Source organism: Phacochoerus africanus, chromosome 8 (genome assembly GCF_016906955.1).
Source record: "Phacochoerus africanus isolate WHEZ1 chromosome 8, ROS_Pafr_v1, whole genome shotgun sequence".
Classification (NCBI taxonomy): Eukaryota; Metazoa; Chordata; class Mammalia; order Artiodactyla; family Suidae; genus Phacochoerus; species Phacochoerus africanus.
In genome coordinates, this window is record NC_062551.1 from 50,676,948 (window position 1) to 50,704,477 (window position 27,530).

Consider the following 27,530-nt stretch of genomic DNA (forward strand, 5'->3'; position numbering starts at 1 on the left):
TGTACTTAACATATGAAAAATATCTAACATTTTTCTACCATCAGAGCTGTAGTAGATCTTCTTATGTCCAATCTGGATTATTGCAATAACTAAAAATATTGCACGGGTATTTTCCATTCAGCTTTTTTCTGATACCTCTCTCATCCCCACACTACATCCAATATTATCTGTATTTCTATCAGATAGAACTTTCTAAGGCACAGGGTTAGTATGACTGAATAATTAAATTTTTAATTTTATCTAGTTTTAATTAATTTAAATCTGAATTTTAAAAAACTGAAGCAATGTCAAATATTTTCCTGTTACTGACAACTTTATTGTTTTGGTAAGGGTACATTTCACTTTAGTCACTGCATTGCATAGATATAATTTTTTTATTTTACTGTGCATATTGTGTATATGTTGTGTTTAGCATCACACATAAATACATCACTGATCTAGTTGGTATCAAGAAATTGATATGTCGGAGTTTACTGATGGCTCAGTGGGTCAAGGATCTGGCATTGTCATTGCTGTGGCTCAGGTCACAGCTGTGGTATGGGTTTGATCCCTGACTCAGGAATTTCTATGTGCCATGGGTGTGGCAAAAAATAGGTATGTTTATTGGAATATTTTATGAAGACCATGAGTTACACTGATATGAAGGAAATAATAATTGGTAACTAAAATAATTATAATTATATTAGTATTCTAGGTTTAAAAATATTTACAGATTTTTTTAACTTAACATGGAAGCATACTACTGATGCAGAATCAATGTAGATAAGTACTATGGCCAGAATAGTAACGAGTAAGAGACTAGAAGAAAATATTCTGTGAATTTCATGACAAATGGCAATTGCAATTTGCTATATCAGAACAACAACAACAAAAAGCTGTTTGAGTACATAAAAAGTATACTTAATTATTTAATAAAGTGGAAAATATTGTGAGATATTTTCGTCAAAAATTCCAGTAAATTCGGTAAGAAATTTCATCTTGATAAGCAAATAAGAATAGATAAGATTAGTTGCCTAAAATCTGAATTAAATAGGCAATGAAAACTTTACATAAAATTTTAAACATAATCTGAACTTATAACTTTGGCTATAAAATGGCTTTGGGTCTTGCACAAAAGAGAAATCAAATTTTAGGTGGAGAGAGAGCAAGATAAGTGGTTATTTTAATTATGGAGATTTTATTATGAGAAAGAACTAAAAGTTATATTTTATAAAAAGCGAAAAATTAATTAAGCCACCTAACAACTGCCTTAGAATATAAGATCTTTCTGGAGTTCCTGTTGTGGCTCAGCAGTAATGAATCCAAAAAATATCCATGAGGACACAGGTTCAATCCCTGGCCTTGCTTAGTGGGTTAAGGATCCAGTGTTGCCATAAGCTGTGGTGTACATCACAGACCTGACTCAGATCCCATGATGCTGTGGCTGAGGTGTAGGCTGGCAGCTGTAGCTCCAATTTGACCCCTAGCCTGGGAGCTTCCATATGCCATGGGTACAGCCCTAAAAAGCAAATATATGTATATGTATTCAATCACGATTACTTTATGGAACTTTTGAAAGAGAAAAACAATACATTTATCTTATGTTCTTTACCAAGGCTCATTGGTTGAATGATGAAAGAGTTTTACAAAGATTTACCATATTTTGAACTTTGAGACAAAAAACCTTGCCAAATATTTCATAATCAAAGCCCCCCACATATCAACTGATTTATGTTTTCTCACCAATATCACGCTGCATTTGCAAAAACAGAATCTGACACTTTAAGGGGAGGAAAACCGTTTTGTCTGACCTAGATAAAAGGGTAGGAACATTTGTTGAAGTTTTTAATAAGTTAATAAAAATAGTTTTACGTATTTTCTAGGTAAATCAACATAGAAAATATTTTCACTGCAATCAATACCATTGCAAAAATATGCTTTCAATGAAGAAATAGGAAATCTTAGTAAAGAAATAGAAACTATTAAAAAGTACTAAATAAAAACTCTAGAATTGAGAAACACAGTATCTCAAAATAAACATTTGATATATTAGCTTAACAGCAGAACTGAGAGGACAGAAAAAAGAATCAGCAAACTTGAAGACAGAGCAATAGCAATTATCCAATCTCAAAAACTGAAAAAAAAAAAGATTGAAGATAAATAATGAGCCAGTGACCAGTAGGACAGTATCAAAAGATTTAACATATGACTGCCTGGAATCCCAGAAGGAGAAGAGCAGAAAAAAAAAAATATTTGAAGATATAAAGGCCACATTTTTCTGAAATTTAGTGAAAGGTATAAGTGTACAGATTTCAGAGGCTCAGTGAACCCCAGAAAGTATGAACACAAAACTTTACCTAGACACATCATATTCAAAATGAAAACTAAAGATAATGAGAAAATCTTGAAAGCACAAAGAGGGAAATGACACATTATGCACAGAGGAAAAATAATTCACAGGACTTCTCATAACCTATGGAGGCCAGAAATCAGTGACATATTATCTTTTTAAAAATATATAAAAAACAAAATCCAGCATTCTATAGCAAGAAAAAAATCCTTTGAGAATAGGAATTTCAGTAAAAAAACAGACCAACAAACAAAAAAAAACTATGAAAATTCATCACCAGCAGATATGAACTCCAAGAAATCCTAAGTAGTTCTTCAAGTTGAAGGGAAGTAGTACCAGATGGAAATTTAGATCATTGAGAAGGAGTGAAGATCATGTGAAAGGATAAATATATGAGTAGTATAAAAGATAAGGGTTTTTTGGTCTTAATTTCTTTAAAAATACACAAGACTATTTAAATTTCCAAGTGGAGTGATGGTGTGGCTTTCCCTGGATGACTTCTTAATTGAAAAAAAAAAAGTACAGTACAGTGGAGAGAGCTGGTGGTGGTTAATACATGAATCAAGAGATCAAACCTAGCTTCACTTGTGTGCCACCTGTTGTTTTATAATAATGAGTACACAATATTATCTTTGAAGTTATCTTGTCAAAAATGTTTAATCAGAAACGTAATCAATCCTCTAGACATAAGACCCAGTTCTCAATAAATATGAAGGATACAGAAACATGTTAGGCCCATCTGGAGAAAAATTAGGACAATGCAGAATGTGCAACATTATATGAGTTACTTCTCCTGAGTCTTCAAAAAGTTTGTCACAAAACAGGTAGAGGATAAGTTCTTGATCAGAAGAGACTCAATAGCCATAACCATATAGAATGTATGAGCTTAGTTTGGTTTTGGCCTTTTAAAAAAGCCAGCACTTTAAACAACTAGAGAAATCTGTGAATGGACTGAATATTAGAACATTATAAGTGTATTGTTAATGTTTTTTAGGTGACAGTATCTTAGTGGTCATGTAGAAAATAATCTTTAGGAAGTCTAGGAGTTGTGTGTGTGTGTGTATATATATATAATGTACATGTATATGTATATATACACACAGTTTCATATATATGTATGTATATATGCATACATGTGTATACATACACAATGTGGTAATTATGATACATGTAAATCTTTATATATGTATTTTCATATGAGAGCAGGAGAGAGGATATACTGAATCTAGGTGGAAGGCAAACAAACCTTCATTGCACCACTGTTATACCTTTTTTTTTTTTTGTCTTTTTGCCATTTCTTGGGCCGCTCCCACAGCATATGGAGGTTCCCAGGCTAGGGGTCTAATCGGAGCTGTAGCTGCCAGCCTATGCCAGAGCCACAGCAACACAGGATCCGAGCTGCATCTGTGACCTACACCACAGCTCACAGCTACGCCAGATCATTAACCCACTGAGCAAGGGCAGGGATCGAACCCACCACCTCATGGTTCCTAGTTGGATTCATTAACCACTGCGCCATGACGGGAACTCCTGTTATACCTTTTATGTAAACTTGCAATTTTTCAAAAACATGATGAAAACTTTTCCAATTCAACACCTGTCTTTGGCTACCCAATTGTTAATTTCTAATTTCCATGAATTGTATGGAATGTAGATGGTACATTATCTGTACTATAGAAATTATTGTCAGAAAATTTCTTCCAACCACTTTCTAGTTTTTCAATAGCTACACTCTCAATATGCAACAAAGGCATAGGGTTTCTTCCCATTATTAATCTTCAAGGGGATGAGCTTTGAATTTGTTTCTTGTTTAATATATGCTATGGAATTTTGTCCAGAATGAATTATCTGAAATGAAATATGGATGAGTGATGATAGATTTTTAGTATATGCTCTTAGGGTCTTTACCATAACATCATTAGGTGGTAGAAGAATGATAATGTTAAAGGATATGCCATGGCTAAAGACTTTCTGACTCTCATTACATTAAGAATTTCTCACCAATGTGGAATCTTTGATGTTGAGTAAGTTGATAGCAACGAGTAAAGGCCTTCCCACATTCCTTACATTTGTGTGGCTTCACACCAGTATGAATTCTCTGATGTTGAGTAAGTCGGTCACTACGGTTAAAGGCCTTCCCACATTCTTTACATTTATAAGGTTTTTCACCAGTATGAATTCTCTTATGTTGAGAAAGACCTGAGATAGAACGAAAGGCCTTCTTACATTCCTTACATATATATGGTTTCAAACCAGTATGGATTGTCTGATGATAAATTAGTTGAGAATTAAGTCTAAAGGTTTTTCCACATTCCTTACATTCATAAGGTTTCTCCCCAGCATGAATTGACTGATGTGTTTTAAGGTCTCCAACACGACTGAAGGCTTTCCCACATTGTTTACATTCATATGGTTTCAAATCACTGTGAATGATTTGATGTTGAATAAGGTATGAATGGAGCTTAAAAGTCTTCCCACATTCTTTGCATTCATGGGGCTTCTCACCAGTATGAATTCTCTGATGTTGGGTAAGTTGAGAGCCTCTGCAGAAGGCCTTCCCACATTCCTTACAATCATAGAGTTTCTCACTACTATGAATTCTCTTGTGTTTAAGAAGGCTTGAGCCCCTACTAAAGGCCTTTCCACATTCCTTACATTCATGAGGCTTCTCACCAGTGTGACTTCTCTGATGTTCAATAAGTAGATAGCTGCGAACAAAGGCTTTTCCACATTGTTTACATTTATATGGTTTCTCACCAGAATGAATTTTCTTATGTTGATAGAGACTTGAACGATGACCAAAGGCCTTTCCACATTCCTTACAGATATAGGGTTTCACACCATGATGAATTTTCTGATGTAGACACATATGCCGGTACAATCGAAAAGTTTCCCCACATTCCTTACATTCATAGGGTTTCAAACCAATATGAATTTTCTGATGTTCAGTAAGGTGAGAATAACGTCTAAAGGCCTTTCCACACTGCTTACATTCATAGGGTTTCACACCAGTATGAATTATCTGATGCTGAATAAGCTGTGAATAAAACCGAAAGGCCTTCTCACATCCATTACATTCATAGGGTTTCAAGTCAGTGTGACTTTTTTTATGTCTAATAAAATGCTGGAGAACTACAAAGGCCTTTCCACATTCCTTACATTCATAAGGTCTCACATCAATGTGGTTTCTCAAATGTTCAGTAAGGTGTGAATATTTCCTAAAGCCTTTCCTACATTCCTTACATTCATATGACTTCTCTCTAGTATGAATCCTCTGATATAGAGGATGCGATATATGTTTTTTGAATATCATTTGACTAAAATATCCCACATTAGGTGCCTGTTTTCTCTCCAATTCAATTCTGCTCTCTGAATGACTTCTGAAAATAAACCTCATAAGGTTGAAGGTTTTGCTTCTTTTTGTTGTCTCCCAATGGTATGAATTTACTTCATAACTGCTTTTTTCTGAAGATAATTTGTTGCTCTCAGTTGTGAAATCAAAGTCTGAAAGATAATGAGAAAACAAACAAATGCTGTTTTTCTTGGAACAGAGAAAATGTAGTAAGAATAATGATAAATTCACAAGTATATCCATTAGAAGTAACAGGGTCATAAAATTGTAAAATAAATACTGATGAAATTTTTTAAAAGCAAGAAGGCTTCAGAAAATTATGAAAGTTCACATGAGAATGTAAGGTTTGTGAGCAGGCAAAGAAAAAAAATAAGTAGTTTTCATATTTAGTGGTGGATCAGGATTACCAAGGAAATTTACATATACTACTCTTCAGGACAGCCACTGAGACTGAGTGAATCAGAATATACAAGTAGGTCCTGGTCATCCACCTTTTTAATATTCTCTTCCAGATGACTCTCTATGTAAATTTTCTGGTTTTTGTGGAAACTCATTCCATCGTTTATTCATTTATGTACTTCAGAGCCAATGATTTTTCTCCCCAGGTCTCAAACATGTTTGTGGACCCCAGAATCTCTAGTGGACACAGCCAATGGCCTATGGTGCCCAGGGAATGCACATTTATGCATGTTGGAAGAGCAGCCCTGGCTGAGGTGTGTCCTGGGCCACAAGGAACAGAGGGGCCTGGACTCCCAACCTCCCTTACTGTCTGCACCTGAACATACTGGGGTCACAGACAAGTCCTAACTCTGTTTTTTTTTTTAAGTCAATGAATTTTATTACATTTATATTTGTACAACAGTCATCACAACCCAATTTTATAGCATTTCCATCCCAAACCCCCAGCCCATCCCTCCTCAACGTAAAATTTCAACAGTCTGCCTTTATCTTAGAATGAAATTCAAGTGCATAACAATGAATAAGAAGACTGTCCTATTTCTACAAATTCATTTCAACCCCTTGACCTCTTTGTTCCCTATATCCGATCACACAGCATCTTTTCAGCTACTAGAACATATCACAACTTTTCCCATTGCTGGGGCTTCACACAGATGCCCTACCTTTCAGGAATCCTCTTAGGTGGCTTCTCTAAATGACTATCTCCAGGTGTTGCAGGTTAGAAGTCAGTTCCTTAGAAAGGCTGGCTCTGCTAAGTAAATTCATACCCTTTATTTTGTATTCCAACACCTAATTCTTTGTCTTCCTGGTGCTTTTCTCTATTACATATTTACTGTCTCATTTGTTTTACTACTTATTTTCTTACTCTAAAACTCAAGTATGGATTTAAAATTTCTTTCAACCATCACTGGAAAACAAGTTTAGCACAAGGGTAGTATTAAACAATTAGCTATAGAATAAAATATTGAATTAAAAAGATAACTTGGATTAAAAAAGGTAAATAGGATGAAAATCAAAGTCACTGGAGAAGGGAACTGAGTAAAAAACCATCTACTTTCTAAAAATTATGTAACAATTACCAACCATCTCTAACTTTAATCTCCCACATCTTATTATAGCAAAATATGCTTTCCTCTGTCATTTACCTTAAAGATGAAAAAAAGGCTCATCTAGACCAATTCAGTCAAAAATATGAATGGAAAAATTGATGCCTGATCATTCTGTAATTGCTTGTCCCCTTAAAACTATACATGTCTTTACCACTATTGTGTAATGCATCCTGTGCATGATTGTTTCTGTTTTGAATCTCAAAGTTATGTTTTTCTACCTTCATCAGGGTAATTTTACTATTATTCATCCACCGTACAGATGCTCAATCTGTTTTGTTTCTAAGTGCATTTCCCAAATTCTCCCTTTGATTCCTTTATAGCCAAGGCCAATCATTCTTGAATTTCTCAGAAATATATCTCAGTAATTTTTCAGAAATTATATCAGATGGTATCATTTTTTAAAATTTTTTATTTTTTCTTCTTACGGCCACACACGTGGCATATGGAAGTTCCAAGCTAGGGGTCAAATAGGAATTGTAGCTGCTGGCCTATGCCACAGCCATAGCAACACGGGCCCTGAGCCGCATCTGTGACCTACACTGTAGCTCCAATTCGACCCCTAGCCTGGGAACCTCCATATGCTGTGGGTGTGGCCCTTAAAAAAAAAAAAAGGCAAAAAACCCCAAGGATATTAAAAGAGCTATTATATATGTACTCTATATTTTCAAGTCTTTTTCTAGTCATCTCTTACTTTTCTTTGTAAAATTCAACATATAAGAGGTCATGGGGAAATTTTCCCCAAAATTCTTTTATTTTCCCCTTCAGTATTTAATTTACTTTTTTTTTATTTTTGAAGTTTTACTGAAGTATAGTTGATTTACAAGGTTGTAATAACTTCTGCTGTACAACAAAGTGATTCAGTTATACACACCCCAGATTCTTACATGTTCAAACTTTTGCACTTATACTGTAATGACAAACCATCCTGGCCTGCATCTTTCAATTTGTGGGAAGATTCCTAATGACAATACAGTTTCTTTAGCGCTTGTGAGACTTTTCACATTTTCATTTTCCTTGAGTGGAGAATTTTGTAGAATAAAATTTTATAAGTTATTGCATTTGATTCTTCAGTTTTTGGCATAATGTTTGTCAAAATAGCATCATATTTTTAAGGTTTCATGGTTTATAATTAGGTCTCATTTTTTTTTCCTTACATAGATTTTTTTTTCTTGATTTGTGTTTCCAGAGTTGCACCAATTTTATTAGTTCTTTGAAATAACCGAACTTATAGCTGTGACTTGCTCTTGTATAGGTTTGGTTTTTATTTCATTAATTTCTGTTCTGTACTTTTTTATTTACTTCCTTCCATTTCCTTTAAGTCTACTATGCTCCTCTTTTCCTAACCTATCAAATGGATGATTAGCTTATTAATTTACAGCATTTCTTCTGGAAATAAAATAATCATTGGGAGAGGAAGTTCAAAATCAAAATGGATAGGCCAAGAGCCATTAAAGAATTAATGGACTGGCCCTGAGGATCTACCACCATGTTTTCACTAGAGAAACTCAATGATTCTGAGGACAGTGATAAAAAGCTGTTACCAATACTGAAAACCAGCAGTGACCCAGCTTAATCTCTGCTATTCTGTTAGATTCATGGAGGAAAATAAATACTCTCTGGTAGAAGATACCATTATCTGGACTCTTTTCAGTTCTTTTGTACACAAAGTCCAGGACACAATTGCTGTTACTAGAAAATTGAAGAGGCATTAATATATGACAAATAACAAGAGAAAAAAAGAAACAAAAGAAGTAGCCCCTTAGATGATACCAAAAAAAAAAAGAAGGCATATAGGAATTCTAAAATAACTATTGATTAAAATGCTCAAGTAAACAGGAGTTCCCGGCGTGGCTTAGCGGAAACGAATCTGATTAGTATCCATGAGGATGCAGGTTTGATCCCTGGCCTCGCTCAAGGGGCTAAAGATCTGGCATTGCTGTGGCTCTGGTGTAGGCCAGTGGCTACAGCTCCGATTTGACCCCTAGCCTGGGAACCTCCATGTGCCATGGGTGAGGACCTAAAAAGACAAAAAAAAAGTTTAAGAAAATAGATGAAAAAACAGTTATAAAAAGACAGTGAATAAAAGAATGAAGAGTACAACAGATAACTGGAAGTTATAAAAGACAATCAAACTGAATAAAACAATATGTGATATGAAGAACCCTTCTTTAAGAGCAGACACATCACAGAAGAATAAAAGTGAGCTGCAATACAGATCAACAGAAAATAACAGAATAGAAAATTAATACATGATAAAACTGTGAGATAGGATCAAAAGATCTAACATATGTATAACTGGAATCCCAGAAGAAAGGAGAGAATGGTCTAGTATTTAACAAAAACTGAACAAAGACCTCTGAGTAGAATCTATCAAATCACTGAAAGCCAACATTTCCACTATTATAAATACAAAAAAATACTCAGAAACAAAATAATCTTGATTCTTTCTACCACTGTAAATATTACAAAGGCTCTTTGTAATAAAGAGAAAACCAGGACTTTATGTTATCTGTTTTCCATGTAGGTGGATCAGCAGTTAAAATATAATATTTACATACATTCTGAACATACACATAATATGAAATTTAGGGTTTTGGGTTTTTTTTGCCAGTAGTTATGCAGTAAAAGTCCCAGAATTCAATCCTGTGGTTATTTCGAAAAGCTATAGGAGGATGGAACAAAGGGAAAATGGAAAGTAGATGAAGGGTAGGAAAGACTTAAGTGCTGAATGGAGATGCCCACTTCAGTCTCACCAAGCTCAAACTAGTCCTTGGAGAATATGGAGCAGAAATGTAGCTGGTTTCTTGGCACAGAGCATAAAATATATAGTAGAGAAAGTGGATATTCCAGATAGCAGATTCTACATCCTGTCAGGCAGATGTCCTTACCCAGTGATACCAAGTTAGTATAATTCTCCAACATCACATCTCTGTATAGATTCCTCTGATCTGAGTTTAGGCATTCCCATTCCTCCTGAGAGAAGTCTATGGCAACATCACTGAATGTCAGTGGCACCTGAAATGACAAATCCACGTATTATTTGTAAAGGTAAACAAAAAAAGTTCAAGGCAGTATATTGAGTTGCAGTAGGGGATGATATATAGAAACAAGTAGCTATAGTTAAAGATTATGACATGGTTAGATTAAAAAATTAGCATATCTGAAGTAGAATGCCTATGTGGTCTTGAAGCATCCTATGGGAGCACAGAATTTCTTTAATGATATAGAAAAGCTGAAGTATCCAAATGTATGAAAATGAAGAAAGTAATGACTGACCCAGTTAAGTGAAATAGTACACATAAGCACATTACCTCCTCCTGTGTATGTAAATCATAGACTTTTTTTTTTTTTTTTAGGGCTGCACCTACAGCATATGAAAATTCCCAGGCTAGGGGCGGAGTCAGAGCTGCAGCTGCCAGCCAACATCACAGCCAGAGCAATGCCAGGTCCAAACTGTGTCTGCGATCTATACCACAGCTCATGGCAATGCCAGATCCTTAACCCACTAAGCAAGGCCAGGTATCAAACCCGCATTTTCATGTATACTAGTCAGGTTCATTAGTGCTACAACAGGAACCCCTAAATCACAGACTGTTAAATGTAAGTCCTTACATCTTTTCACTTCGAGGAATTGATTTCTTCCTGAAAAATGAATTATAAAATCTCTTCCAGCCAAAATGAAATAATAGGGCTTAGATATACCTTCATAATGATGAAAAATAACTAAAAGCCTGGACAAAATTTTATGAAACATGGTTTGTTTTCATATTTGGCTGCACCCTGGCACATGGAGTTCCCGGGCCAGAGATCAGATCTAAGCCACATTTGTAACCTATGCGGCAACAGCCGGAGCCTTTAACCCATGGTGTCAGGCTGGGGATTGAGCCTGCGTCTGGTGCTGCAGAGACACCACCCATCCTGTGGCGCTGCATCAGGAACGCCTAAAATATGATTTTCAAGACAGAAAACACTGGGCAGTGAAAAACTGTGATCCCTGAGGCAAGTAACAACTGAAGTGATCTTTGTAATCGCCCTAGATTACCACCAAAAGTAAACTTCCTAATAAACTAAAAACTGACCATTTTAAATGTTGATTGAGGATGAGGGAAAAAATGGAACACTCATACAGTGCTGGGGGGAATGTAAAATGGTACCATCGCTTTAAAAATAGTTCACTGGTTTGTTAAAAAGTTAAGCATCCATATGGCCCAGCCATTCTCCCCCTAGTGCTTCCCCAAGAGAAATGAAAATATGTTCACACAAAGATTTGTACATGAAGGTTCATGGCAGCTTTATTTGTAAATTCCAAAAGTGGAAGGAACCCAAATGCCCATCAACAGAGGAAGAGATAAACACATTGCAGTATATCCTGAGAACAGAATACCAGTCAGCCATAAAATAGAATGCACAGCATAGGTGAATCTCAAAATAAATACACTGAATGAAATAAGACAGACCAAAAAAGAGTATATAATGTATGGTTCCATTTACATAAATTATGGGAAGGGAGGATCAAATATAAAGAGGAACGAGAAAGATTTTGGAGTGATAGATATGTTCATTATCTTTTTTTTTTTTTTTGCCACACCTACGACATAAGGAAGTTCCCAGGCCAAGGATCAGACCCACATCACAGCGGTGGCCTGAGCCACAGCAGTGGCAATGCCTGATCTTAATCTGCAGAGCCACCAGGGAACACCAGTATGTTCATTTTGTTGACTGTGGTGATGGTTTCACATGTCAGAACCTATCAAACTCTATACTTCAAATATGAGTAATTTATTGCTAATTATGTTTCAATACAGCTGCTTTGAAAAGACAAAATATATACATTTAATGATATGTCAAATATACCTCAAAAAAGCTTATGAAGTTTCTTAGAGTTTGTATAAAATTGATTTTATCACTATTCTCATTGTGGCTCAGCAGGTTAAGGACCTAACATAGGGTCAGTATGGAGGCGGCTCAGGTCCAGTGTTGCTATGGCTGTGGTGTAGGCCAGCAGCTGCAGCTCCAGTTCAACCCCTGAGCCTGGAAACTTTCATATGCCATGGGTGAGGCCAAAAAGAAAAATTTTACTTTTTTTTTTGTCTTTTTGCCTTTTCTAGGGCTGCTCCCACGGCATATGGAGGTTCCCAGGTGAGGGGTCCAATCGGAGCTGTAGCCGCCGGCCTACACCACAGCCACAGCAACGCAGGATCCTTAACCCACTGAGCAAGGCCAGGGATCGAACCCACAACCTCATGGTTCCCAGTCGCATTCGTTAACCACTGAGCCACGAAGGGAACTCCAAGAAAATAATTTTATTGAGACAAGTTTATTACATGTCAGATTATATCATAAACATTTCCTTTATTCTGGCAAATTTGTTTTCATTTAGTCCCTAGGGCCATTAGACATCAGGTTTAATCTTTCCCAAAGTATTAAAATACTACTTATAATAACACAAATATGTAGAGTATTATATATTATAGTATTTAGGCTGGACACAAATCCTAACCTCTTCCCCACGGTTCAGTATTATCAACCGGAGGTGGTTCTAAATGACTTTCTTTTCTACAGTCTCTTACTGAACTTCTGGTTCTTGAGTTAGAACACACTCATGTAAGATGATCCAAAACAACAATGAATCACTCAAGACCAGGAATTCACTTCCACTACAAAATGGACCTCAGAAACCTATTCATTTCTCAGTGATTCCTTAGCCGGAAACCCCCCTCTCTCTAGACAGGCATCAATCCCATTTCAGCCCAAACTTAAAAACTTTTCTTTCACTTAGTATGAGAATCTCTACTTCCATCCATGTTGCTGCAGATGGCATTATTTTGTTCTTTTTTATGGCTTAGTAGTATTCCATTGTGTATATGTACCATTTCTTCTTAATCCATTCATCTGTCTGTGGACATTTAGGTTGTTTCTGTGTCTTGGCTATTGTCAGAGATACTGCAATGAACATAGGGGTGCATGTATCTTTTTGAATGAAAGTTTTGTCTGGATATATGTCCAGGAGTGGGATTGTTGGATCATATGGTAGTTCTATATTTAGTTTTCTTAGGTACCTCCATATTGTTTTCCATAGTGGTTATATATTTGTGTTGTATTTTTTTTTGTCTTTTTGTCTTTTTTAGGGCCATACACATGGCATATGGGGTTCCAGGCTAGGGGTCAAATCGAGCTACAGCTGCAGGCCTACACCACAGCCACAGCAATGTGGGATCTGAGCTGCATCTGCAACCTACACCACAGCTCAAGGCAATGCCAGATCCTTAATCTGTTGAGCGAGGCCAGGGATTGAACTTGCATCCTCATGGATGATGTCAGGTTTGTTAACCGCTGAGCCACGACAGGAACTCCTGTGTTGTATTTTAGATTCCACATATAAGTGATATCATATGGTATTTGTCTTTCTCTTTCTGCCTGACTTCACTTAGCATGATAATCTCTAGGTCCATCCATGTTGCTGCAAGTGGCATTATTTTGTTCTGTTTTATGGCTGAGTAGTATTCCATTGTGTGTATATACCACATCTTCTTTATCCATTCATTTGTTGGATAAAAGCTTTTTAAAGCTGAAGTCTCATGCCACTAAGACCATTTATCACCAAATTCTCCCTTATCTACCTGGAAAACTGAAGAAAGTTCTCTTTTCTTGGGTCAAATAGGAGCACCATTTCTCTTTAATGAAACTAAAAACCTAACAAGGGAAGCTCAAATACTTCCTTCATGGAACTTCACCCATTCACCGCTCCAACACTGCCCTCAAGAGAAGACTGAATAAGTCATTTAACAAAAAAGTGAAAAATCAGTTCAAAAAAAGGGAGCAAATATGGAGTTCCCATACTGGCTCAGTGGAAACAAACCCAGCTAGTATCCATGAGGATTTGGGTTCAATTCCTGGTCTTGCTCAGTGGGTTAAGGATTTGGCACTGCCACAGGCTGTAGTGTAGGTCGCAGATGCAGCTTGGATCTGGGGTTGCTGTGGCTGCGGTGTAGGCCAGCAGCTACAGCTCCAATTTGACCCCTAGTCTGAGAACTTCCATATGCTGCAGGTGCAGCCCTAAAAAGACACACACACACACACACACACACACACACACACACACACACGAAAGGAGCAACTAGGGAGGGCACCAACCTCTAAAAGGGGAGAAACTGACATAGGTTCAGAGTTACAGCTTTCCTAGGAAGGAGGGTTCAGGATAAAGAATGAAAATATAACCTGAATTAAAAATCATAATATTTCAGGATAAAGGAAAAGACATCCACTTACCTGGGCCATGGCTTTAGAACTGCTAATCCTTCTAAGAAGCTGAGTCCAGAGAAGCCAGAGCTGAGGGAGGAAAAAGAATCCTTGAGACCAAGTGTAGCTCAGAACTCCAAAAATTCTTGAAGGTAAGAGAGGCTTTTTTCTTTTCTTGTCTTTTTTTTTTCTTTTTTCTTTTTTTGGCCCCACCTGTGGCATGCAGAAGTTCCCAGGCCTGGGATCAAGCCTGCACTACAGTAGTAACCAGAGCCATAGCAGTGACAATGCCAAGTCCTTAACCTGCTGCCCCACGAGGGAACTCTAGCCTTTCTTTTCTCTTATTTATTCCTGCTTCCTGCCATCCTTGCCCACCCTCTGCCCTCTCAAACACACAAACACATGCCAGGAGATATGAGACAGAATCCAGGCAAATCCATGCAAGCTACACAGTGTGGATACATAACAGAGGCTCTCTTACAAACAAAGCAGGATCCAGACAGGCCCCTCTGGCCTACCTCTCCTTCTGACTGGGCCAGATGTACCCAGCCTGGGCTGTCGTCCTGAGTAGATCCCAATCCTGCCCTACCTTCCAAGGTTGAGACCAGGCCGTGCAACACAAACCTCAACAACCTTCACGGTCTTAAGGTGAACCTGGGTTCTGCTAGACAAAAGGCAGACAACAGTAGAGACCAACCTAGAGATCTCGACCACCGTAAAACTGCCTGCCCGTGGGAAGCCTCAACTTGACTCCCAAGATCCTCTGGGCTGACTAACCTGGGCTTCCCTATCTGGATCCATTTTTGCTTGTTGGCACGAATCACTGCTTCTGACCCCTCTCCTGGGCTTCCCACTCATCCAGTATCCACAAGAGAGGAGTGAATTCATGCTCACTGAGGCTATAAAGCAACATATAGATTTTTGCAAACTTCTATGGGATAGGTGCCTTATACACACTAACATTTAATCCTGAAATCTACTTATTAACTCAGTTCAACAGACGAGGAAATAGAAGCTTAAAAAAGTAAAGATATTTTTCTGTGTCACAAACAATAAGTAGAAGTGATGTGTTTTGAAAAACGTTTTTATTATGATCAACTTTTTTTTTTTTTTGGTCTTTTGTCTTTTGAGGGCTGCACCCGTGGCATATGGAGGTTCCCAGGCTAGGGTCCAATCAGAGCTACAGCTGCTGGCCTGCATCACAGCCACAGCAACGCCAGATCTGAGCCGTGTCTGCAACCTACACCACAGCTCATGGCAGTGCCAGATCCTTAACTCACTGAGTGAGGCCAGGGATCAAACCCGCGACATCATGCTTCCTAGTCAGATTTGTTTCCACTGCACCACAATGGGAACTCCAACTTTTTTTTGAACTGTTGTCTCTGACCCCCAGTTTTGCTCTATTGTGTGAAACCTGAGCATAAGTAAGTAAGACATCAACATGGATGCAGCTAGAGATTCTCATACTAAGTGAAGTAAGTCAGAAAGAGAAAGACAAATACCATACGACATCACTTATATGTGGAACTAAAATATGACACAAATGAACCCATCTACAAAACAGAAGCTGACTCACAGACACAGAGAACAGAACTGTGGTTGCCAGGGGGCAGGAGGGAGGGAGTGGGATGGACTTGGAGTCTGGGGTTAGTAGATGCCAACTATTACATTTAGAATGGATAAGCAATGAGGTCCTGCTCTATAGCACAGGGAACTATATACAGTCTCTTGGGATAGAACATGATGGAAGATAATACGAGGAAGAGTGTGTGTGTATATAGATGTATGACTGGCTCACCTTGTTGTACAGCAGAAATTGGCACAACACTGTAAATCAACTATACTTAAAATTTTTTAAAAGAAAATATTAAAAAAAGACATCATTTGTCACAAGATTTACTAAAGAAATGTTTTAAAGCAATAAAGACGTATCATCAAACTATTGCATTTGGAATGGGTAAGCAATGAGATCCTGCTGTATAGCACAGGGAACTATATCTAGTCACTTGTGATGCAGCAGGATGGAGGATAATGTGAGAAGAAGAATGTGTGTGTGTGTGTGTGTGTGTGTGTGTGTGTGTGTGTGTGTGAGACTGGGTCACTTTGCTGTACAATACAAAACTGACAGAACTGTAAACCAACTACAATGGAAAAAATAAAAATCATTAACTAAAGAAGAAAAAAGATGTATCATTTTTATAGCTATACAGCTGTTAGGGTTTTTTTTCTTTCTGCACCCATAGCATGCATAAGTTCCTGCGCCAGGGACTGAATCCCCACCACATTAGTGACAACGCCGGATCCTTAACCCGCTGAGCCGCAAGGGAACTCCAGCTGCCAGATTTTAAAATGTTGATGCACCACGTATGGGTAAGGGAGAAGCACATTCCCATGCTGTCCTATAGACCTGTGAAAACTGCATGCAATGGAGACATTTGCATAAGAGGAAAGATTAAGCATAAGAAGAATTTAATGATGAAAGGCTATTTCTGAGACTCCATTCAAAGGAAATTAACTATAAAACGTGCCTAAAGGTGTGTAAAGGAATGCGACGACAGACACTCAATATAATAGGAAACAAAGTAGATGCTAAAAATGATTGTGCAGATTACTGGTTCCAAACAGGGGGTGATTGTGCCCCCGAGGGCACACCCGGTAATATCTGGATGTCAGATATTACCCAGGTAATATCTGGGTGTCAGAGTGTGTGCAGGGGTACGCCTGTATCTAGTGGGAAGAGATGGGGAGGGGTGCTGAACATCCTACAGTGCACAGGAAAGCCCCCCACAAAGAATTACCAAGACAAAAAGTGCCGCAGCCCCAAGGTTGAGAAGCCCTGATATGGACTTGCCAAAGGACAATAACATAATCCAGAGTCTCTATAATATATTATCCGCACTGCCAGTATACGATTAAACCTGACAAGGCTTTCTCTGTTGCATAAACCTGACAAGGACACTACAAGAAAGGAAAATTAGAGCATAACTCTCTCATGAACCCAGAGTCAAGCATATTAAAATATTAGCAAGGAGAGACCAGTGGCATCTATGACCACGAGAGTTATTCTAGAAATGCGAAGGCCACTTAATTTTCAAAAGGCCATCAATGTTATCATCTAACTTTAAACATAAAGGAGAAAACCATTCGATCATTACATTAGATAGAGAACAACCATTTGATAATATTCAACATCAGTTTGTGATAAAAATTCACGGCAAACTAGGAAAGCTTCTTTATGGGAGTTCCTGTTGTGGCTGAGCAGTGACGACCTGCACTAGGATCCATGAGAACTCAAGTCCGGTCCCTGGCCTCGCTCAGTGGGTTAAGGATTCAGCGTTGCCATGAGCTGTGGTGCAGCTCACAGATGCTGCTCGGATCTGGCTTGCTGTGGCTGTGGTGAAGGTGGGCAACTGTAGCCCCAATTTGACCCCTAGCCTGGGAACTTCCATAGGCTGTGGGTGTGGCCCTAAAAACATACCCCCCCCCAAAAAAGAAGGAAAGCTTCTTTAATCTGGTGAAAGAGATCTACAGAATAAAACTGAGAGGTGAAGTATGGACCACATCCTTCTGAGGTCAGGAACAGGCAGGTGTCTACGTTTACCACTTCCAATCAACTTTATGCTAGAAGGCCTGTCCGATATCATAAGAGAAAAAAGCGAAATGAAAGCTATGACGATTGGAAAGAGAGAGGTAAAGCCATCTTTATTTGCAGATAACCTGATTTTGTACATAGAAAAAAATTCAGTTCTACAAGCTATGAGAATTAGTATATGAATTTATTAACAAGTTTGTTGAATAAAAGGTCACAGTATAAAACAAATAATTATATGAAAGCAAAGCTATTGAAAAAGGAAGTTTTAAAAATCCCAACAGGGAGTTCCCTTGTGGCTCAGCCAGTTAAGGATCCTGCATTGTCATTGCAGTGGCTCTGGTCGCTGCTGTGGCCTAGGAACTTCTACATGCTGCAGGCGCAGACAAAATGAAAAAAAAAAAGAGGGTGTTCCCATCGTGGCTCAGTGGTTAATGAATCCGACTAGGAAGCATGAGGTTTTGGGTTCGATCCCTGGCCTTGCTCGGTGAGTTAAGGATCCGGCGTTGCCATGAGCTGTAGTGTAGGTTGCAGATGCGGCTTGGATCTGGCGTTGCTGTGGCTGTGGTGTAGGCCGATGGCTACAGCTCCGAGTTGACCTCTAGCCTGGGAACCTCCATATGCCATGGGTACAGCGCTAAAAGGACAAAAAACAAAAGACAAAAAAAAAAGAATCCCAATGGCTTATAAAAAACATAAAAAATATAAAACACTTTGGAATAAATCTAACAAAAGAGGTGCAAGACTTTTAGACCAAAACCAATAAAACAATGGAAAACTATTTAAGAAGAATTCAGTGCATGGGAACATATTTCATGTTCATGAATTAGAAGAGTCAGTTTTAAGATTACCAATTCTCTCTAAATTGACCTGCTGATTCTGTGCATCTCCAAACAATATCAGCAGCTTTTAAGAGGATTAACAAACTCATTCAAAAATTATATGCCCAGGAAGAGCCAGGGCAATCTTGAAGGACGAAGGTGTTGAATGCATATCACCAGATATCAAGACATAATAATAAAGCTACTGTAATTAAAACAGTGGGACTGACACAAGACTGACAAACAGACCAACAGAACAGAGAGCCCAGAAAGAGATCTGTACATATAGTCACTTTTTTGTTGTTGTTGTTACAATAAAAGTGTGACTGCAGCTTAGAGCAGAAAGAATAGTCTTTTCAACAAAGGGTGCCTTGGCTAGCTGTATGGAAAAAAAAAAAGTTTTGACCCTGATCCACCAATACAGATATACATTCAAGATGGATCATAGCCTAAATGTGAAAACTAAAACCATACAGGTGCTAGAAGAAGAAACAGGAAAATATCTTCATGATATTGGGGTAAGCAAAACTTTCCTTTTTTTTTTTTTTTGGTTTAATTTTTATTTCCATTTACTTTAGACTGAGAGAAAAGTTGTAAGAGTAGTACAGCGAGTTCTGTATATCCCTCAGCCTAATGTGAACACCTTAGCAATGATCAAAAACAGGAAATTAACATGGGTACAGTACTACAAACACCATATCCTATGGAAATAGCACCAGTTCAGCCCATTAAAGTGGATCCAGGATCCTATACATGACCCCACATGCATTGGGCTGTTATTTCTTAGTCTCTTCCAATTTCCACAGTCTTTCTTACAGTAACAGTTTTCAATCGCTGCCATAACAAATTACCACAAAATTTAGCTTAAAACACACATTTGTTATCTCACAGTTTCTGTGGACCCGGAGGCCGGACACAGTTTCACTGGGTGCTCTCCTCAGGCTGGTCTCGTAAGTTGCCAACAACATTCAGAGGCTCAGCCAGGGAAGAATCCACTTCCAGGTTCATTCAGATTGTTGGCAGAATTCATTTCCTTGCGGCTACATGACTGAGGGCCCCAGCTTTTTGCTGACTGTCAGCTGGAGGGTGCCTTTAGGTCCCAGAGGCTGCCGGCAGTTTCTTGCAATATGGGCTTCTCCAATATTGCTGCTTACTTCCTGAAGCCCTCAAGGAGAGTCTCCAGGTGGCCATGATGAAGTCTTAGATGACGTCATGTAAGCCCAGTGGTGATGTCCCATTATTTTTGCCATATCAAGTAACCTAATCACGGCGGTGACATCTCCTCACCTTTACTGTCCTCTATTGGTTAGGAGCAAGTGACAGGTCCTGCCTGCCCGCCAAGGGAGAGGACTGTACAATGGCATAGACACAAGCAGGCAGGAGTCAGGGGAGGTCACCCCACAGTCTGTCCACCACACCTATCTTCATGACCTCCCCACTTTGGAAGAGTACTAGTCATTTATATTGTGCAACATCCCTCTGCTCGGTTTGTCTGATTTTCACAACTGGAATGAGGCTCTGCAGTACCGCAGTGATGCGACGTCCTTCTCACTGCATCACAGGAAAGGGCTCACGATGTCCGTGCTCTCTCACTGATCACATTAACCTCCGTCACTTGCTGTAGCCGCTTTCCGATGGGTTTCCCCGTGAGAAAGTTACTGCCTTTCTCTCTGTAGTTAATAAGAATGGTGGGTGGTGGGAAATACTTTGACACTTGGCAAATCCTTTTTCTCTTCAAACTTTCACCCTCTGATTTTAGCATCTATCAGTGGATCTTGTCTGAAGCAACTATTACTGTGGTGTTTGCCCAATGGCCATTTTCTGTGTCCCTCTTCTATATTTAACAACTGGACTTTTACTGTAAGGAAGTTCTGTCCCTTCTTCCCCAGGAAAAGATGTTTTAAACAGAACAAAAATACAATAACCATAAAAGAAAAAGATTGGTAAATGAGCTCTGTTGAAGTTAAGGATGTCTCTTCATTATAAGATACCATTAAGAAAGTGAATGAGAAGCTACAGGCTAATAAAAGATACTCCCTTTGTCTGTCTCTCTCTCTTCTCTCTCTCTCTCTCTCTCTCTCTCTCTCTCACACACACACACACACACACACACACACACACACACACAAAGAACACAAAGAACTTTTCAAAATACACCTAAAATTCCTACAAATCAAGAGGAAAAAGCCAGGCTAAAAAATGGACAAAAGATCTGAATAGACACTTCATAAGAGAATGTCAAAATGGACAGTATTATATGAAAAGATGCTCACACCATTATGTACCAGAAAAATGCAAATTAAAATCACAATGAGAAACTCCTACACATGCATCAGAATGGCTAAATCTAAGATGACTGACAAGATTAAGTGTTGGCCAGTTCAAGAAGTAACTAGACCTTGCGTACATTGCAGAGTGTAAATTAAGTTAACCACTTCCACCCCTGAGTATATTCCCAGGAAAAACAAGAACAGGTATCCACAGAAAGACGTGTACAAGAATTTTCATAGATGGTTTATTCATAACAGTCAAATACTGGAAACAACTCATCATTACAAGAAGCCATCAACAAACTGTGGATTGTGGTAAGGTGATGCAATGGAATACTACCCAACATTTGGGTGGGGGGACCTACTGATTGACAAAAAAAAACCATGAATGAATCTCAAAAGTACAATTTTGGACAAAAAGGGTAGCAGATACAAGAGATTCCATTTATGTGAACTTCAAGAACAGGCGAATCTCATATTGAGGGACAGAAGTCAGAATAATGCTGACTTCTTGGAGGGGAGGGTGGTTTTAACTGGGAGAGGACACAAGCACATCTTCCGGGGGCCGGGGGGTGGGGATAGAAATGCTCTGTGTCTTGGTCTGGGTGGTGTTTTCAAATGTAAAGATTCATTAGACTAGGAGTTCCCATGGTGGTGCAGCAGAAACAAATCTGACTGGTATCCATGAGGGTGCAGGTTTGATCCCTGGCCTTGTTCAGTGGGTTAAGGATCTGGCATTGCTGTGAGCTGTGGTGTAGGGTGTAGATGCGGTTCAGATATGGTATTTCTGTGGCTGGGGTGTAGGCCCACAGCTGTAGGTCTGATTCAACTCCTAGCCTGGGAAACTCCATGTGCTTCGGGTGCAGCCCTGAAGAGACAAAAACAACGAAAAGATTCATTACACCATATACACAGCTAAGATATACGTATTTCATTATATATGTGATATAAGTTCCAACCAAAAAATGATAGAGACCTTTATTTGATGATGAGTAAAAGCATTATATTTCAAAATGTTCTCCTGGTATAGCAAGTAAAACATGTATAAATATATGCATGTGCACGGAGGGAATGGATAAAAAAATCTATAGTAAAATGATTACATAATTGTCTCTTCATTTTGAGCTTTTCTATATTTTCTGAATTTTTTTCTTTTTTAAAATGTATTTATTTTTGGCTGCACCTACGGCACATGGAATTTCCCAGGCTAGGGATCAAACCTGTGCCATGGTGCCAATGGCAGCACCAAATCCTTAAACTGCTGTGCCACCAGGGAACTTCCAATTTTCTGAATTATTGTATGAGAATGTATTACTTTTATGACAAAAATTATACTAGACTATACACTCTCTTTGAGATTGAGGGTGAAATAAAAGAGATCTGAATATGGTGATATTTGGGGTATGATGAGATTTTTTTCTTCCTCCAAGGGCTTAAGGTCTTTGAGTTGACCATCTCAAATTGGAACGTCAAGGTTCTGTGTCCTTTTTTTTTTGGCGTTTTTGTAGGGTCACAGCTGCGGCATATGGAAGTTCCCAGGCTAGGGATCCAATCAGAGCTACAGCTGCCGTCCTATGCCACAGCCACAGCAACGTGGGATCCAAGCTGTGTCTGCGACCTACACCACAGCTCACGGCAACACCGGATCCTTAACCCATTGAGCGAGGCCAGGGACTGAGATACTAGTCAGGTTCATTACTGCTAAGCTAAGACGGGAACTCCCGCTTCTGTGATTTTTGAGTATTACATCCCTATATAAGTTCCTCTGAGAGAGCATGGTTGTCAATACTGAACCAGTAAAGGGCTGTTGCCATATTCCCAAACAGCACTACCCCTGAAATTACAAGAACCTGAGTTCCCATATGGCCCTGAGAAATTGAAAGAAGTGAAGTGGATCAAGACATGGCAGTGGAAAAGCATGGAGAGCAGGCATGTTCAGCATTCTGAGCTCAGTAATTAGTTAAATGTGTAACAGAATATCCATGTGATGGAAGATTTTTTTGAACCATTTTTTAAAAGCGGAAGTATAGTTAATTTACAGTGTCACCTTAGCTTCAAGTGTATAGCAAAGTGATTCAGTTGTACGTGTATTCTTTTTCAGATACCATTCCATTACAGGTTATTACAAGACACTGATATACATCCCTGGGCTATACAGTAGGTTCTTGTTATTTACCTGTTTTATACATAGTAGTGTGTATCTGTTAACCCCAAACTCTTCATTTTACTCCCCTCTTTCCCCTACGGTAACCATAAGTTTGTTTTCTATGTGAGTCTGTTGCTGTTTTGTATATAAGCTCATTTATCATGTGATGAAATACTAAGCAGCCATTAAATGCTAAGTTTGAGAAACTGTTAAGGGAATGAAAATATTCAAAATATTGTGTCAGTTAAAAAAATAAGTTGGAGTTCCCGTGGTGGCTCAGTGGTTAACGAATCCAACCAGGAACCAGGAGGTTGCAGGTTCGATCCCTGGCCTTGCTCAGTGGGTTAAGGATCTGGTGTTGCCATGAGCTGTGGTGTAGGTCGCGGACGTGGCTCGCATCCCGCGTTGCTGTAGCTCTGGCATAGGCTGGTGGCTATAGCTCCCATTCAACCCCTAGCCTGGGAACCTCCATGTGCCACAGGAGCAGCCCAAAAAATGGCAAAAAGACAAAAAAAAAATAGGTTACAGGGAGTTCCTGTTGTGGTGCAGTGGGTTTAGAATCTGACTGCAGTAGCCTAGGTGTGGGTTCGATCCCCGGCCTGGATCAGTGGGTTAAAGGATCCAGTACCGCCACAGCTGTGGCGAAGAGGTCACAGCTGCAGCTTGGATTCAATCCCTGGCCTGTGAATCTGTTTCTGTTTTGTAATAAAGTTCATTTGCATCATTTAAAATTAGATTCCATATATAAGTGGTATCACATGATATTTATCTTTCCTTGTCTGACTTATTTCACTTAGTATGATATCTCTAGGTCCATCCGTGTTGCTGCAAATGGCACTGTTTCATTCTTTTTTATGGCGGAGTAATATGCCATTGTAGGAGTTTCCGTCATGGCTCAGCAGTCACGAACCCAACTAGTATCCAAGAGGACGTGGGTAGGATTCCTAGCCTCACTTAGTGGGTTAAGGATACAGTGTTGCTGTGAGCTGTGGTGTAGGTCAAAGATGTGGCTTGGATCCTGCATTGCTGTGGCTATGGTGTAGGCCAGCAGCTACAGCTCCAATTAGACCCCTGGCTTGGAATGTCCATATGCCGTGGGTACAGCCCTAAAAAAACAACAAAAAATATGCCATTGTATATATATACCACATCTTTTTCTATCCATTCCTCTGCTGATGGACAATTAGGTAGCAAACTGTTTTTGAACAAGGCCAGCAGGTGATGCACCTGCCATTTGAGAACCAACGTGGTCCTTTTAAAAATAGCTGCTGTGGGTTTTTTTGGTTTTGTTTTTATTTCTCTTCTAGCCACACTCACAGCACATGGAAGTTCCCAGGCCAGGGATCCAATACCAGATCCTTCAACCCACTGCACCAGCCATGGATTGAACCCACACCTCCATAGTGACCTGAGCCGCTGCAGTCAGGTTCTTGCCACTGTGCCACAGCAGGAACTCCAACAGTTGCTGTGTTTTTACTGAAAGGTTTGATTTCATTTTGATCAGTGCCTAGTACCTGAACCAACCCTAATTTGTTTGCCTATAGAAATGTGTGTCCGTGTAAACTAGAGACTTCGATGCTCTGTGTGTATTAATGGGAGTCTCAAGGCTGCTTCCTAGTATATGTTTCCAATCGATAGGTTTATTTTGCTTCTGCTGCTTCTTCTTTTTTTTTTTTTTGTCTTTTTGTCTTTTCTAGGGCCACTCCTGTGGCATATGGAGGTTCCCAGGCTAGGGGTTTAATCGGAGCTGTAGCCGCCGCCTACACCACAGCCACAGCAACACGGGATCCAAGCCACGTCTGCAACCTACACCACAGCTCACGGCAATGCCAGATCCTTAACCCACTGAGCAAGGGCAGGGATCAAACCCGCAACCTCATGGTTCCTAGATGGATTCATTAGCCACTGCACCACAATGGGAACTCCAGGTTTATTTTGCTCTGAACCTGTCCTTCTAGCCACAATGTCCTGCAAACAGCTGTTGAGACATTTTGTCACATTTAATGTTATTATGCATTTACCATCATTAGAATAAAACCTCTAAGGTGTAAAATCCATTTTCCTTCACAGGGTTCTCATAATTTGATCATATTGAGGCATCACTGCTCTAGACAGAATAATATCTCTTCTCTCAATTCCCAAGGCAGCTCACCTCAATTTCCCGAGTGGAATTTGAGATCCTCTATCTTGCTTATTCCTGTTTTTTTTCATGTCTTTACTGGATAACAAGTCATTTGAAGATAGCAACTACACCTTTTCATCATTATATGCCAATGAGTACAAGTATAAATGTCTGGTATTTGACTCAAATTTCAAACTAGTAAGTTCATCCTTAGCTTAGGACTGTAAAAGGACATAAAGACCTATGCATAATGATGTTCATTAAAGACTAGTTTAGTAAATTAGTTTTTAGCCAACAATAGAAACATAATAGCTAATCGTAGAACATGGGTTAAATTAATTATGGAGAGAAGGGCTTGGGGACCCTGATAAGGGTGATTCATCTGCATGGCCCTGCAATTTATAGATACGTCACTATTAGGCAGGACATTTCAGCAGAAGGAAAAGAAGGATTCATGCCTTTAAAATTAAAGTGTGTTTTATGAATAATGAGGAAACAACTCACCTGAACTTAAACTTTTAGATGTGTAACAAAAATTCTTTCCTCTCGGGATCCTTTTTTAAATTTAAGAGACCAGCAGCACTGGGAAAAGAGAAGGCAATCATGAGCCATCAGGATTTTTTTGGACTGCATATTCATTTACAAAACACCCTCCCTCCATGACCAGACCCTCTCACCCAGGCCACCACACACAACCAAATGGGAGTAGAAAGGGGAGTGGAACAGTGTTGACCTTCCCCAGTATAAGAGGGGCCAGGGTCATTGATATCTAGGGTGGAATCTGTCTAATTCACAGTAGGTTCCTGGGGCCAGAGTGCTGGAAATGCTGTGGTTGTGAAACATACAGCCGGACCCCTTGGAACTTTCAAGGGGAGTCCTTCCAAGGAGGGAATCCTACTCCTGGGACCTCATCATCAAGTCTTCCCAAAGGCCTGTCTTGGGGCTTCAACCAACTTCAGGAAATCTCATCTCATGATCGAATCTGTGTCTTCTCGCTGGGATCCTCCATTATTTCATTCTAAACCTCAGCATCTGGCTTCCACCCTTTACCGGGTTCAGACACCAAGTGGCTGTGAGGCGAGAGGGCTGAGGAATCTGCCGAGCTAGAGCCTGGAGTTCCAGTGACAGCCCTCACGGCCACACAAACTTCGCTCATCCATATGCCATGCAGTTAAATAAGAACAACCTCCCAGTTAAATAATGACGGGCACATCGTCAAGAAGACACATCTACACACACCCACACACTCTCTCCGGCAGGCATAAAAATCTCTGCTGCTCAGGCAGACAAGGGCCCGAGGCTCAAGGCCCGACACACCCTGTCCGCGCCCAAAGCATCCTCGCCTTGAGCACCTGTCCCCCCAACCGCGGGTTCCTGTCAGCTGCAGTCGGGGATTGTGGAAGCCTCCGCCGATTTTTATCTGTGGATATGATCTACTCACCACGTAGGTACCACAGCTGCTCGGCCACCGGAAGAGGACCCGGGGACCGAGGTTGCTGTCAGCCCGGTGCCTTCTGGGAAATGCAGTCCCGCCCGCAAGGGCCTGGCGCCAGAGACCCGCGGTGCGCAGGCGCAGGCGTGTGGCTGCGCTTCGCGGAGAAAGACCAGAACTCGGCAGCGTGATGGTTTCCGGTGGTCCCGCGTGGAAGGGCGAGTGGGATCTGAGTCCAGGCGGTAGGAGGCCGAGCAGGCACTGAGGAACTTGAGAGTCTCACACCTGCGTGCAGGAGGAGGCGGCAGGCTCCTGGGTGCGGCGGTCCCCTGGGTATGAGCTCTGTGGACGGGGGCTTGAATCTTTCATTCCCTACCAAGGTAGCATCAGCACCTGCAGTAGCGCCGGGAGCACAGCTGGCGTTGTGTGCATTTGTTTTAAAGAAAGGACGCCTGGGCGGGTGTAGGTGTTGGCGTTTTCATTCTCGGTGACATTGTGGGACCTATTATAGGTCTGTAACCATGTGGATGGGGTTGTGTTTCTGCTTGTGGTTTGTTTCCTAGTGTGGATATGAAAATGGTTTATGTTTCAGATTTTGAGATATGATAAAACTTGTTAAGCACCCTTCCTCCCCACTCCTCCATCCCCACCTGAAATTCTTG

The 27,530-nt window shown here is 39.8% G+C and overlaps 1 protein-coding gene across 1 annotated transcript; it reads right to left on the minus strand.

The window, feature by feature from the left end:
- Positions 1-3,476: 3,476 nt before the first annotated feature.
- Positions 3,477-26,941, minus strand: ZNF404 (zinc finger protein 404). The gene is made up of 5 exons (XM_047788992.1): positions 26,878-26,941; positions 25,941-26,018; positions 14,519-14,578; positions 10,138-10,264; positions 3,477-5,833 (listed from the first exon to the last, which is right to left on the minus strand). Exons 3-5 carry the CDS (start codon positions 14,525-14,527, stop codon positions 4,311-4,313), a joined length of 1,659 nt encoding a protein of 552 aa, XP_047644948.1. The 5' UTR covers positions 14,528-14,578; positions 25,941-26,018; positions 26,878-26,941; the 3' UTR covers positions 3,477-4,310.
- Positions 26,942-27,530: the final 589 nt, after the last annotated feature.